The 15486-nt window shown below is 35.1% G+C and overlaps 1 protein-coding gene across 2 annotated transcripts in view; it reads left to right on the top strand.

Moving 5' to 3' along the window:
* The window catches only part of LOC121979274 (kinesin-like protein KIN-6), a 29159-nt gene extending 14213 nt beyond the window's left edge, over window positions 1-14946 (top strand). The window contains exons 9-20 of one of the 2 annotated variants that reach the window (XM_042531240.1): window positions 4339-4421; window positions 6894-7002; window positions 8040-8097; window positions 8230-8435; window positions 8681-8929; window positions 10547-10658; window positions 10744-10850; window positions 11217-11322; window positions 11408-11496; window positions 13700-13824; window positions 14255-14324; window positions 14531-14946. In XM_042531240.1, coding sequence (XP_042387174.1) covers window positions 4339-4421; window positions 6894-7002; window positions 8040-8097; window positions 8230-8435; window positions 8681-8929; window positions 10547-10658; window positions 10744-10850; window positions 11217-11322; window positions 11408-11496; window positions 13700-13824; window positions 14255-14324; window positions 14531-14617 — 1401 coding nt within the window. In that variant the 3' untranslated portion in view covers window positions 14618-14946. Of the gene's footprint in view, window positions 1-4338; window positions 4422-6893; window positions 7003-8039; window positions 8098-8229; window positions 8436-8680; window positions 8930-10546; window positions 10659-10743; window positions 10851-11216; window positions 11323-11407; window positions 11497-13699; window positions 13825-14254; window positions 14325-14530 lie in introns of those variants that run through there. The other variant, XR_006111359.1, reaches the window with a different exon arrangement.
* The last annotated feature ends 540 nt before the right edge of the window (window positions 14947-15486 follow it).

Genomic DNA, 15486 nt, shown 5'->3' with positions numbered 1-15486 from the left:
TTGGATGGTAAAAATTATATCTCTTGGGCATCTCACATTGAGCTTTGGCTTGTTGGACAGGGTTATGAGACACATCTCACTCAAACTGATCGTCCTCTGTGGAAGAAGGTTGACGCTTAGTTGTGTTGTATTATTCGAGCCACCATCCATCCATCTCTTAGGAATGTCTTCCGTACTCACAAAACCTGCAAAGCTGTTTGGAGACAAGCTCAACAACTCTTTACAAACACCTCTCGGCGACTCTATCAAGTTTGTGAAGATCTCATGACCATCCTCAGCGCCCATCAGATTAAGGATTCAATGTCAACTTATCTGAGTTCAGTCTCTAGCCTTCTTTGTGATTTCAATGAACTGCTCCCACCTGCGGCCAATCCTGTTGAAGAGCTTGAAAATCGGAAGAAATTTTTTATGTCTCTGGCTTTATATGGTCTGCCCACAGATTATTCTCATGTCCGTAACCAGATCCTGGGCAGCCCCACAGAAGCTATCATGGACAACACCTAGGCGACTCTACTCCGTGTCCGGGCCAAAGTCTTGACGATGCCTTCTTCTGTTCCTGTCGACTCGTCAGCTTTGGTCTCTCAACACAAAGGACCTCCACCTCGCAAGGGTGGCAAAGGACGTCCTTGGTGTGATCACTGCCACCGACCGGGACACACGATTGATAAGTGCTGGAGTCTACATGGTCGTCCTCCTTGTATTGCTCAGATCGTTCAGAGTTCTGTTGTTTCTTTAGCTTCCATTTCACAATTAACACCGGATTCGACTCCAACACCTTCCTATACTGACTTTCTGAAATGGTTTGAGGATCGTCAGGCTTCTGGTTCCATTGCTACCATTGCACACGCTGGTACTTCCTTTGCTGGCATATCTTGTTCTTCGGGTCCTTGAGTTCTTGATTCTGGGGCCACCGATCATATCACTGGTAATAAATCCCTATTTTCCTCCCTCACTACTTCTGGTAATTTACCAATGGTCACCATGGCCAATGGTTCCCAAACTCAATCTCAGGGTATTGACATTGTTCATCGTTCTTCATCTCTTTTCATTCATAATGTTCTTTATGTTCCCGGCGCTCCCTTTAATTTATTATCAATAAGTTAACTTACTCGATCTCTTGATTGTATCATTTCTTTTACTAATACATTTGTTTCCTTACAGGACCGGAGTACGGGGAGGATGATTGACTTTGGATGTGAATCTCATGGCCTCTATCGGCTTCAACAACCCTCTTTTGTTGGTTCGGCGGCGGCCTCTCCACTACTTATTCATGCTCAGTTGGGATATCCAGGTCTTAATAAGTTAAAACAGTTACATCCTAGTCTTTCTCACTTAGAATCTTTATCTTGTGAGTCCTGTTAATTAGGTAAATATGTTCGTAGTTCTTTTTCTCCTCGTTTTGAGAGTCGGGCTATGTCTCCTTTTGCTTTGGTTCATTCTGATGTTTGGGGCCCGAGTCGTGTTTCTTCTACAATGGGTCAAGGTATTTTGTTACTTTTATAGACGATTTTTTCCGTTGTACATGGTTATATCTAATGAAGGATCGTTTAGAATTGTTTTCTATTTTTGAATCTTTTTTTCTAGAAATAAAAACTCAATTTGGTACTTCCCTTCGAACTTTGCAAAGTGATAATGCACGCGAGTATTTATCTACTCAATTTCGTAACTTCTTGACATCTCATGGTGTGTTGCATCGCACGTCTTGCCCTCATACCCCTCAACAGAATGAGGTTGCAGAACGCAAGAATCGTCATCTCCTTAAGATCACTCGGACTCTTCTTCTCTATTCTCATGCCCCTCATCAGTTTTGGGGTGATGCCATACTTACTGCATGTTATCTCATCAATCGTATGCCTTCATCTACTCTCCAGGGTAAAACACCTCATCAGGTACTTTATCCGCATCAACCTCTTCATCCTCTACTACCTCGGGTCTTTGGTTCTATATGTTTTGCTCATGCTCTTGATCTTGGCATTGACAAACTTTCTCCCCGGTCTCATAAGTGTGTCTTCCTTGGGTACCCAAGGTCTTAGAAAGGGTACAAGTGTTATTCCCCTACTCTTCGTCGGTACTTCATTTCTGCTGATGTCACATTTTTTGAGTCAGTTTCTTTTTTTGGTCCTCCGCTTCACAGGCCGAGGTTTCTCACTCTCCACCTGCACCAGTAACTATCTTTTGTCCTCTGGAGGCGTCTCTATCATTTCCAGTCTCGTCTCCTCCTTTGCAGGTTTATCCGCGTCGTCCTCGTTCTGCTTTGCCGTCGACCAACACTGACACTGTCGTGGGCTCATCTTTGGAGCCAAGTCCTTCGCCATTTCCTTCGGTCCCATCTCCTGACTCTGATGTTCCTATTGCACTCGGAAGGGTATGCGTTCCACTCGTATTCCTTCTCCTCACTATGTTTCTTTGAGCTATCATCGTCTTTCTCCATCCTATTATTATTGTCTGTCTTCCTTGTCGTCTGTTTCTCTTCCAAAGACTGCAGGTGATGCCTTTGCCCATCCAGGATGGAAACAGGCTATGCTTGATGAAATGAGTATTTTACAGAGCAGTGGGACTTGGGACCTCGTTCCTCTACCTCCTGGGAAGTTAGTGGTTGGTTGTTGGTGGGTGTTTACGGTGAAAGTTGGTGTAGACGGCACGGTTGATCGGCTTAAGGCTCGTCTTGTCGCTAAAGGCTATACTCAGGTATTTGGATTGGATTATGGAGACACCTTTTCTCCTGTTGCCAAGATGTCTTCTGTGCGTCTTTTCCTATCTATTGCTGCAATTCACCATTGGCCCCTTCATCAATTGAACATCAAAAATGCATTCTTACATGGTGACCTGCTCGAGGAAGTCTACATGGAGCAACCTCCGTGTTTTGTTGCTCAGGGGGAGTCTTCTGGTCTTGTTTGTCGCTTGCGAAAATCTTTATATGATCTCAAGCATTCACCCAGAGCATGATTCAGTAGATTTAGTACCGTAATTCAACATTTTGGCATGACTCGAAGCGAGGCTGATCATTTTGTCTTTTATCGCCACTCATCTACTGGTTGCATCTATGTAGTGGTTTATGTTGATGATATTGTCATCACATGTAATGATCATCTTGGGATTTCACAAGTAAAACAACATCTTTTCAAACATTTTCTGACAAAGGATCTCGGCAAACTCAAATATTTCCTAGGGATAGAAGTGACACAGTCTAAAGATGGGATCATTATATCCCAAAGGAAGTATGCAATGGAAATTCTGGAAGAAACAGGAATGTTAAACTCAAAGACAGTCGACAATCCCATGGATCATAATGTCAAGCTCCTACCAAATCAGGGGGAGCCTCTTTCAGATCTTGAACGGTATAGGCGATTGGTAGGGAAACTAAGTTACCTTACTGTCACTCGTCCGATATCTCATTTGCAGTAAGTGTAGTAAGTCAGTTTCTTAGCTCTCCGTGCAAAGAACATTGGGATGTCGTGGCTCGCATTATTCGATATATCAGGGGTGCACTAGGAAAGGGTCTTCTATATGAAGACAAAGGACATACTCAAGTCGTGGGGTATTCTGATGCAGATTGGGCAGGATCTCCCTCTAATAGAAGATCTACTTCTGGATTTTGTATATTTGTAGGAGGTAACCTTGTTTCTTGGAAAAGCAAAAAATAGAATATTGTGGCAAGATCCAGTGCAGAAGCAGAATATCGAGCTATGACTATTGCCAGTTAAGAACTTATATGGTTAAAACAGTTGTTTCAAGAACTAAGGTTTGGAGAGGTTACACAAATGTCACTCATATGTGACAACCAGACCGCTATGCATATTGCCTCAAATCCAATCTTTCATGAGAGGACAAAGCATATTGAAGTTGACTGTCACTTTGTCAGAGAGAAAGTCATTTTTGGAGAAATATCTACTAGTTTTGTCAACTCACATGATCAGCTAGCAGATATATTCACTAAGTCACTTAGAGGTCCCCGAGTTGACTACATATGTAACAAGCTTGGTGCATATGATCTATATTCACAAGCTTGAGGGGGAGTGTTAGAATAATTATAGGGGTATTTTTTGTCTTTTGGTGTATATCTTCTTTCCTATATAAAGGCCTAACTCGTGGTTCCCAAGATACGAGATTTTAGGTTTTGCTTTCAATAGATTTGAAAAATAACAAATTTTCAGTTTGTTTCAATTTTTCTTACACTGCTACTATCAATGTTTTCTTTAGGATGTTTATGACCAATAACTTATCAGTTTCTGGAGTAGGTGAATATCCACATTAAATACTCTTGTGAACTTGGTAGGTACATTGGTTGATAATCCTAGACATTTTGTTTATTTTGGTGGGATTTGCTCTCTCTTGCAGATTTTGACAGTAAAACTTGGGGAAGATGATTATTCAGATACCTCTTTTTTATTGAGACAAGCATCTCCTTACATGAAAATAAAGTATGCCACTTTTCCATTTTTTTGTGATGAATCTTCAATTTTTGAATTCTTAATAAAATGATAAGTACCTTTATTTGAGCTGATTTTATTCACTGTTGAAGCTTTTGTTCACTTTAATCTGATTTGGAAATTCTTGCTGTTAATATTGGCTACAGCTGATCACATTCTGGTAATGTTTTCTTATAAAAAAACATGGATTATTCTTCATTAACAAATTTTGGTACTGTTATGAATTGATATACTAAAAAAATTGAATGTGAGAAACAGTATGTACCTATGCTAATCAGCATAGGCCAACTTGATTTGGTGTTGAATCATAGAAAACTTATTGTCATCTGTACCTGAAACTTTTGTATGCCATCAATATGACAAAAAATTCTTGTGGAATTGAGAATAAACTTTTCATTCTGTACATGCTAGCTAATGAATTAGTAACTACATTTAATCTCTGAAAAAGTCCCTATTGTTTTGTAACTTTCTATTTTTTTTGGAATGGGATGTTTGTGAAATTCCCATGAATTAGATCAAATTTATTCCATGTTATTTCCATAAGGTTCCTCTTTCTTATCCTTAAGGTAGCCTCAACTTCGTTGATCATGATTTGTGTTTCATATTTCTTTTCCTTTTGATTTGATTTTAAAAAGATGTCATCTGATTTTTTTCGATTTTGATGTATGGATCCATGGCAGCAAGGTTTGTCCAACTTGTTTCATATGAAAATCCTAAGGAACAGGACCTAACCTGATTTAACTCAACAATTTTCACAACCTGACCAAATTTAACTGAATTTTTTTTCAAGCTTATCAATAGTAACATGCAATAATGACGAAATTAAAATATAATTGTAAAATTAGCTACATGAATATTAGGCATCCATCATCTATTATTCATCTAGAGAATAACTAATATGAGGTCGAAAAGGGAAAACAGTAAACTAACCAGCAAGTTCACTTGATATTAAGTGGCAAGGTATGTTCAAATCTCGTACAAATCAAGTAGATCTATTATGGACTAGAAGATGTAGATTGCTGCCCAACCCACTAAGAACATAAGTTGTGCTTTGTTTATAATTAGATGTGTACAAATTTAGAACTCCTAGGATACATGTGGGCAACACCCTCAAATTTGAAGTGTGAGCTAGAGCTGGTGACTGCACACAATAGTGATCACCGTGTGACCTTAGGCGGTTGGCTAGCCTCACGAGGTTGTGATTTTAGCTAACATGCGATCCCTGTCGATTTGGTTGATAAACGTAAGTCACCCGCATATTCATCTGGTTTCATGGCGCTTCACCTTCTCAAGATGTCTCAGGTTCTACCTTAGTGAGACTTCTTGCCTAAGACCATAGCAATGCTATACAATTTTGCATGATTATTTGAAAAAGTAGGTGAGATCTCAATTGCCTTGAGGAGGGCAAGATCATGGCAGACTATTGGAACACATTGATGAACGTGAGCACTGGAGAATGCTTTTATCCGGAGATGACATTTGGTTGTCAGGATATGTAAGGAAATCATATTGAATTGTGGATTTGACGGGTGGCCAGGTCTGCTATATCAATCCTATAGTCGGAAGAAGATATAAGAGCAATGCTGAGAGGAATAAGAAACTAGTATTTTGCTACCAAGTTGAGAGAGGATGAACCACTGAATTGGTATAGAAAAGTGGAAAGCTGTACTAATAGCATAAAGTAACTAAGCATCAATGCTGCCTATACCAAACCTACAGTGGGAAGATCATAAATGAACATCATTGAGAGGAATAAGAAACTTGGATTTTTGATGCCAACTTGTTAGTAAATGAGCAATTAAATTGATTTAGAAAAGTGAAAAGCTACTAGTTAACATAAAATCACTAAGCATCAAAAGAGAGGATTAGCGGACTAGGTTTTACTTGCTCTGGCGCTAAATTCAGATGAACCAGTTATAAAGAAAAGTTAGTATCTGCTACTGTGATAGCTCATATATAGAGGCATGGTTTGGTGATGTACCAGTCCACAATCTAACTTTATATCTCAGTAGCATTTAAATATAGTGTGTTTCTGGAGTTTGTATACATCATGAACACATTTTAATTCTATGAAAAAAAAAATCTTTTATTCTCTGGAGCATCATCTATATTACTATCTGATAGAAATTTTACATTGCTAATCCTAGTATAGTGATACCTTGATCTTCCTATTTTATTTTTCATTTATCTCAAGATTTTGTTATCTTCTAATTGTTCTGCTGCATGTTTTTGTATTTATTGATATAAAAATTTCCAAAGGATAAACATTTAAGTCATTTGAACTCTATGGGTGCAAAGATGAATCATGACTTTTGATGATCAGAATCTAATTATAAGTTTTTTCTTTTCATGAGCATCCTCTCATATCTACAGAAGACATGTAAATGACTATATTTAAATATTTTTTTCTTTCATTTTGTGGATTATATATTAAAATTCAAACTTCACTTTATGCAAATTCAGGTTCACCTGTGTTGAAGAGCTTCTAATCATACCTAGTAAAAAAAGAAGCACATCTTCACTTGTGGATCATTGTAAGAGGAGGAAGATTAACGTCTCAGAAACCCTACTGGTATTTGATATTTTTTTGACTATTTTGAAATTTAGTATACTGCTATATGAAATAGAGCACTCTGGAATGTTCGTTCTCCAAGTAGATCGATGCATTTCCCTTCGGCTATTGTATTTAGTATTTATCATGTACAAGGCTCTAATCTTGGTTTCATTCAAAAGTCATTATTAGTTTAGTATGACATCACACAATCCTTTTTCTATATTCATTTTGTTGGAAATTAGCACCGAGTATAAACATCATTAACAAATGCTAGAGAAAAAAAACAATTGAGATTCATGAAATAAATTTAAATCATACAGAAACAGAGATGTTATATGTATGAAAACATACATATTTTCCATCCAGTTGGCCTAAAATCATAATTTAATTTTTAAAAGGTATCTGTATGTCACATGATCTGCTTATGCTGTAAGGAATAGCATAACATCCACGCATGGCCGTATAAGAATTGCAGGTTTAATCCATCTCTAATGCAAGTTTTCTTTTGTACAGATTTGATGGGTTGGGTAACGTACAATGTTAAATGATAAATTGTTATGAGTTGTCAAAAGTTGCCATTATTATGGAGATTGAATGGTCAAAACATTTGTATTTGTCGTAGTAGGATTGTTCGATCAACAAAGTCAAAATGGTATGAAAATAAATAAAAAGAGCAAATATTGATCATTTTACATTAAATTTCAAATGGCGCTCATTCATGATAAGTTTACATTATGTTTTGTTATATTTAAAACTATTAATCATCATCTTATCTGCCCGTTTCAACAATTTTGTATGATATTAGTTTTGAAAGCCAAAAAAAAGCTTTTGTTGCATGCCCATATTATCATCTACACTTGCCTTATTTCTAACTTCACTTGTTGAGCTTTATCAGACTTGCTTATATGTTTAATTTGTCTTTTGTGGCTTTCATATTGTTGTAGTTCAGCTACTTATTGCAGTTTTACATTCCTGTTGCTGTTAGATTTTGCTGATTGACTGACAAAAGCATACTGCTTGAGTAGATGTTTCATTCCTGTTTCTCTTTTATGCAGGATGTTGAAGCAGAAAGTGCAAACGACCGAAATGAAGTATTCAACACATTTGAGGAAGGTACTTCATTTGAAGTCTTGTTTTTATTTCATTTTCATGTATGTCTTTTGCCAAAAGATATTCAGGCTATGTCATTTAGGATATGCATTATTACTTCCATAATTTATTCTTTAAGCTATTGATGGCCTGTAGGTGATGCAAAAAAACAGCTTCAAGAAATGGTAGTACCACAATCTTCCTCTATTTCTTCAGAGATCATTGATGCTCCAACTACAGTAAGCCCCACTAATGATGAGCTTCTTATTGAGCTGCAAAGACGGGCAAGGAGCGATGAGATTATGCGAAATTTCTCCAAGGCTCTATGGACTGTTCTAAAGCAATATAAGCAGAAACTTATTGTACTAATAACTACTCTTGTTTTTCCTCATATCTCCATTTTATTTGATACTTTGGTTTAGATAATTTTTCCTCCTGTTGCTAGATATTCTATGGCTTTCTAATTTTAATGAATGTTTCAATGATAAGATGTAACCAACTTCCTCATTAAATTTTTTACTACCTATCATGTTCATTATTTATTAAGACATTTTTTTCCTACTGTACCATGTGGTTTCATAAATGATGGGTGTTCGATTACTATCAGGAATCAGAAAAGAATGTGCATAATCTCAGTGAAGCATTCACAAGGGAGGAAAACCAAGTTATCAAACTCAAGAAAGAACTGGAGGAGCTTAGGTCTTACTGTTCATGCCATAGACTTCCAGTTGTTGGTGAATCAAGCTCCTTAGATTTGGGACCTGTGCTTGATTGTTGTGGTTCTGACCTGCTAACAACTTCACAAATTAATTCGAGTAACATACGTGCAGATTTTCATTCAGGGGATTCTGTTACGGTAAGACTGTTCAATTTAGTCATAAACTGGTTTCAACTTTCTTAGTATTAGAAAGGTCTTTCAAGTTGCAGTATCGTGTTTTTTCAGGAGCTGAAATCATAAGCATGTGCTGAAGAGTATATGCCTTGAAAATTTTTATGTTTGTCTTCCAGGTTCCAAATTGCTTAGTTATCTAGTTATCTATGGGCAGCCTGCATACCCATAATTGCTACAATGTCAGTGAGGCAATGATTGGACTCCACCTTGTCATTCTAGTGTCTAAATTTGTTTTCTAGATTTCATGTTCTCAGGCAGCCAAATCTGTTTCACTTGACCAAGAATTTGATAAGCTAACTAACAAGGGTAGAAATTATTTTCAATGTGAAAATTAAGAACTGTTTTTTGTAATTCTTTCAAACATCTTTTTTAGCTCAATGAATATATATTATGAACATTGAACTAGAGTTTTTATTCAGACTATGTTATCATATCAGAATCCATTTGTCTCTTTAAGGAAAATTACAATCCTTTCATCATTCAATGGATTATCAATTTTAATGTCAAACAACATCTTTTTTAGCTCAATGAATATATATTATGAACATTGAACTAGAGTTTTTATTCAGACTATGTTATCATATCAGAATCCATTTGTCTCTTTAAGGAAAATTACAATCCTTTCATCATTCAATGGATTATCAATTTTAATGTCAAACAAGTAGAATTTCAGGTTTAATTGAGATTATGATATTGCATTCATTCTCAATTCCTAATAGTCGGAATTTGTTGATGCTGCTTCATTTTTCTCTTGTTTATCCCATTTTTACATTTATCAGGTTATCATTATATTGATTAATTATTCATTCTTCCAATAGTTTTGATTCTATTCTTTGTCAACTATTGTTTTGCATTTTTTTTTTATGAACATTTCCTTTTGCCATGTCATTCACCTAGCTAAAGCTGAAATTTTATCCTTTGAGACTAGTCATATTAGTGGTAGAGTCATCTGCAAACTCCACGAATGTGACCTTGCCTATGCTTCATTTTAGCAAATTAGAAATTCTATCCAATGCTAATACAACACTTATACCATTTTCACATGGAGTAAGGATTAGATAGGACAACATCTAATATGAAATTCTATCAGTCAATATCAATCATATAAAACATTTTGTATATTATCCTCTTGTAGCACACAATCTGTTACCACCAAAACTCATTCCACAAATACAATTCAGCACATACATGTATGTCCTTTTTTTCTGTAGCTTACCCATATCTCCAGTGCTTTATGTAGCTCATCTACTACTATACTTTGCTACCTGCACATTCTCTCATATATGCATCTTGTAGACCATTGACATTACATTTTATCATGCTATAATACAAATAATTTCTCAATTTTCTGTTCTTTTGGACTTGAATTTTATATATGTAGTGCAGTTTAAGCTTGAACACATGCAGGGACACACAACACACCACAGATGACTTACACTTACGGTTATGAATTTGCTTTCTCTTTATCAATGATCTCATTATATATGACACACAACACACCACAGATGACTTGCACTTACGGTTATGAATTTGCTTTCTCTTTATCAATGATCTCATTATCTATTTACATTTATACCACAGCTGGTGGATCAGATGCCTGCAAGTTTACATGGAGAAACACTCATCCAAGAAGATTTTAAGGTGCTCTCTGATTGCGGTCCTTCATGTACCTCAGGGCTTATAAATGATTCAGGTATAATTTATTGTTGAATACGATAACATTTTTTTTCTCTATTTAACTAACCAACAACATTTTGATGGTTTTTCCATTTTCACAGACATCACTGGTGGATGCTCAAGTCCTTTGAATAGCTTCATGGATAATGAGTCCAATTTTCCTCCTCCATCTGTTAAGGAAGCCACTCATCTCGAAGAAAATAGTAGGGTTAGATTTTTTTCAACATCTGTTCTCCGATAACACATTATTCTATTATGTGAAATTACACAATTTGAAATTTGTAGGAATTATTAATTTATAATTTAAAAAGCTACTCGAGCCTCTATTTATTTATTTATTTATTTATTTTGTGTCAGGGGTAATGTTCTAGTTCTTTTATACATAATGAAACATCATTCTTTTCTCATCTGTTAGGTTGATTTTTTTTCTGCCCATATGCAAATTTTTATTCCCTTATCTTTTTAATATATTCAACCTTTTACATACCTCTCTTCTTTGTATTATGCTAGCAATTCTTCTATCTGCTTTTTGTTCTTTACATTATATTAACGCAACCATTGCTTTATATCACAGCTGACAAACAGGATAGATAATTTGGCTGGAGAGACACACATCCATAACGATATAAAAGAAATGCTGGACTGCAGCACTAGGACAACATATAATTTAACTCAATCTGGTAAATGTTTTTTTTTTTCCTAATGATTCTTACTATTTTAACTTGTAGATAATTTTTAAACCTAATTATCCTTTTTTTCTAATAGACAGGGTTACTGGAAACTCAAGTCCTTTGAGTAAAAATGGTTCATCTTCATTGGTGGGAGAAATCACTTATTCAAAAGAAAACGAAAGGGTATGATTCTCTTTCATCATCTATGGATGATGTTTTATTTATCTATTCATGTACGGATGATTTATTCAAGATGGTAAGAACTCTATGGTTGTTTCCACTGTTAGTTTAAGAATTTTCATTTTCTGTTTAATGTTTTAGCTCTTTTGAGCAAAATAGTCCAAATGCTCAACTTCCTAACAATGCAACTACTTGAAAGTCTAAAAAATAGTAATGCATCACTGGATGATTGGTGCAAAATTGAATTCCTATCAATTTCACGTGGTTGTAGAATCTCACTTGATGATGTTGCATTTTAGAGAGGTGAAGACAAAAGTTACTCAAGTACTGAATTCATGTTTTAAACTTAAATTAGAAAATTTAATGCAAAAGAAACTAGTTACTGTATGTTTAATCTAAAATTATGCAATGGCACATTTTTTATTCCAAAATACGTCAGTTTTAAGTTCACTTTTTGATAAATTTTATGATAATTCACTGTATTTTCAATTTGGTGTCAACTTTCCTGAAGATGACCAAGCATTCAGTATCTCTTGAAACTTAAGACAGTAAGAGAGGACTCAACTTATTTGGGCTCAACTTAAGGTAGTAAGTTTTATACTTTATTTTAGCAAATTAGAAATTTGACCCACTGCTGACATCAATAATTCAGCATTTATCCCATTTCCACGCGGAGCAAGTATTAGATAAAACACTAGGATTTTCACATGGAGTAAGAATTAGATAGCACAATGTGTAATATGAAATTCTATCAGTCAATACCAATCTATAAAACACTTTGTATATTATCCTTTTGTAGCACACAATCTGGTACCACCAAAACTCATTCCGCAAATACAAGTCAATACTCACATGTATATGCATTTTTCTGTACCTTACACTTATCTGCTGCACTTTATGTAGCTCAACTACTATTATACTTTGGTACCTGCACATTATTCTCATGCATGCATCTTGTAGACCATTGACATTACATTTTATCCATTGACATTACATTTTATCATGTTGTCGCTCTTTATAATTACTCCATCTGGTCAATGCTCATTTTATCCATTGACATTACATTTTATCTCACATGATCTGTAGATGATGTTTTATTTATCTGTTCATATATGGATGATTTATTATCAAGTTGGTAAGAACTCTACCTTGTTTCCATTATTAGTTTTAAGAATGCCTATTTTCTATTTAAATTTTTAGTTCGTTTGAGCAAAATGGTCAAATGCTTCACATTCCTAACACTGCAACTACTTAAAAGTCTAAAAAATTAGCAATATATCACTGGATGTTAGTGCAGAATTGAATACCTATTAATTTCATGTGGTTGTAGAATATCACGATGATGTTGCATTTTATAGAGATGGAGACAGAAGTTACTCAAGTATTGAATTCATGTTGCAAACGTGAATTAGGAAAAACTAATGCAAACGGGATTATATATTGGCAGTCCAACTTGAAATTATGAATGACATTTTTTATTTCAAGATGCTTGAATTAGTTAGGCATCAGTCAGTTATTTAAGTTCATTCTTTGATAAGTTTTATAATGATTGCATATATTTTCTGTGGTAATTTCATGTCAAATTTCCTAAAGATGATCATGCATTTAGTATCTCTTGAAACTTAACGCATTAAGAGAGGACTCAACTTATTTGCATGCACTATACGATGATTAATTGGTTACATTGGCCATGGGCATAAAACCTTCATAAGAAAAGGGATTTCAATTTTATCTCTATTGCCTTCTTCAGTCTTCACCATTAAATGCAATCTTAATTTGTCAAACTTGGGACCTTCTATGAGCAAGTTACATTGTAGTTAGTGACGTTGATGTCATTTGACTTTTTAAGAATTGTGAAATGTTGAAGTGAAATGCACAATTTATTTGTGTTGTCAATCTTGTTTGGTATTTATGCTCTGGTTGCCTTTGTATATTATTACCTAATTGATTGGTGTAGCTTACACAATATTTTGAACTCGTGTGATCATGTCTTTCTTGCTTAAACTTATTCTTTTCTGGTTTGTTGATTTAGTTCTTTTGCTGGCTGTGGGACATAAGCTTTTCCAGTGTCCGGCAGAAGTTACTTTTCACTATGCTTTTGGAATTTTCTTTCTCACTTTAATATGCATTTTTTTTTTCATTTAATGCCATTTTTTTTACTGCTTTTATATTTTCACCAACTTTGATTATCATTCTAATTCAACAGTTATCAAAGCCAGATTTGTTGCAAGTACAGCATGCCAAATCAATAGATAAGTATCATCAGCGTAGAATCCTAAAAGAAAAAAATGGTGTCATCTCAAAATCTGCAAAAGCTGACAAACCGAAGAGGTTGATTTTTCCAACTGCTTGAATCTTCTCTTTATATTTTTACAAGTTTCCGTGTTGTCTGTTTTTATATGGTGCAAATAGCCAGCTTGAAGGGGCATAACCTCTGTAAGCCTATTTACCTTTGATCTTTTTTTTTTTGTAAGTTGCTTATCTTTCAGTTTGGCTCTTCTTCATACACAAATTCCTAATTATTTGATGTCATGCTATTTCTGTGTTTAAATTTCTTCCCGTTGTCCTCATTGTTATAGTATCCAAATAACAAAAAACTTTCTTTAAAGATGGCTTTGCAATCGTTATTGAGTAGACAAATGCATCAGTTAAACCGTCCCCGTGTCTTGTTCGTCAAAATATATGCCTTTTCAATACCAGGAAAACATATATGCTAACTAAATTACTCAACTGAGGCATTTTTCTATATGTTCCCTCGTAGGAGGTTGCTTCCAGCATCAACCATGTTACTGAAGGAGATGACAGGTCTTGACATAGAGGCCGGTAATCAGGTTTGTTGCTTAAAACTTCTTTTACTGGTACCAACCTTGAGTGGAATTAGTGAATATACCACAGGATATTCGTCTTATTAGCACATAGTTTCATTACACAGAGTAAGTAAAAAAAATGGCGAGAATTTTTGTACACATCGTACAGAGAGTAGATGACTGCTTTATAAATTATACGGTTCTTAATTTACTTTGTCGCTGATTGGCAGGATATTAGAGGGAAAGCTACAAAAGGAGAGCAAGGAATAGCTCAGAATCATGACTCACTTTTTAATCTTTTAAGAAAGCAATCCTAAAATCATCGGCAATTTAAAGCTGACCTACTTTATACTCGACTTGCATGAGAAATAGCTTGTAGATACTTCAAACTCTGCCTTTTGCATAACTGGTATGAGGAAGTAACACACGCGGACATACATTGTTAACATATTTGTTTGCCTATAGATGTAATCTATATGGCAGTATGGATCCTGATTTTGTTTGGCAGGGATTTTTCTGCAAAAGCAATTCGTATAGATTACAGTACTGTCTCTCTTTCAGAGGATTTGCGATTTTTTTAAATGACACTCCTTTGTTGACTAGAAAGCAATTTATTCATAAAAAATAATTGATATATGCTTTTTTATGTTTAGCGCACATGTATGTTTTTTAGTGCGTAAAATAATTGATTTTGCGATAGCATATGACCTTATATTAACTAATACAATTTTTAAGAAAAGAGAAGAACACTTAGTCACATTCAAAAGTGGGAATAATAGATCGCAAATTGATTTTCTTATGGTTAGGAAGAAGGATAGAAAGATTTGTAAAGATTGCAAAGTCATCCCCGGAGAAAGCTTAACTACCCAACATAGGGTGGTAGTGTTGGATATACGCCTCAAACATAGTATCAATAGAAAAAAAATATATACAATTTCTAAATTAAGTGGTGGAAGTTAAAGGATGGGAAATAACATATATTTAAAGAGAAGGTAGAAGTATAAGCATTAGGTGAAATATACGATGATTCTAATACAACATGGGATAAGATGGTATCAAAGTTGAAAATAGTAGCTAAAAGTATCTTCGGTGAGTCAAAGGGCATGTATCGCTAAGTAAAGAATCTTGGTGGTGGAATGAGAAAGTACAAGAGAAAGTGAATAAAAAACGAATAGCTTATAAGGAA

The sequence above is a fragment of the Zingiber officinale genome, chromosome 5A (genome assembly GCF_018446385.1).
Source record: "Zingiber officinale cultivar Zhangliang chromosome 5A, Zo_v1.1, whole genome shotgun sequence".
Classification (NCBI taxonomy): domain Eukaryota; kingdom Viridiplantae; phylum Streptophyta; class Magnoliopsida; order Zingiberales; family Zingiberaceae; genus Zingiber; species Zingiber officinale.
The sequence above is the reverse complement of the archived record's forward strand: the minus strand, read 5'-3'. Positions and strand labels throughout refer to the sequence as shown.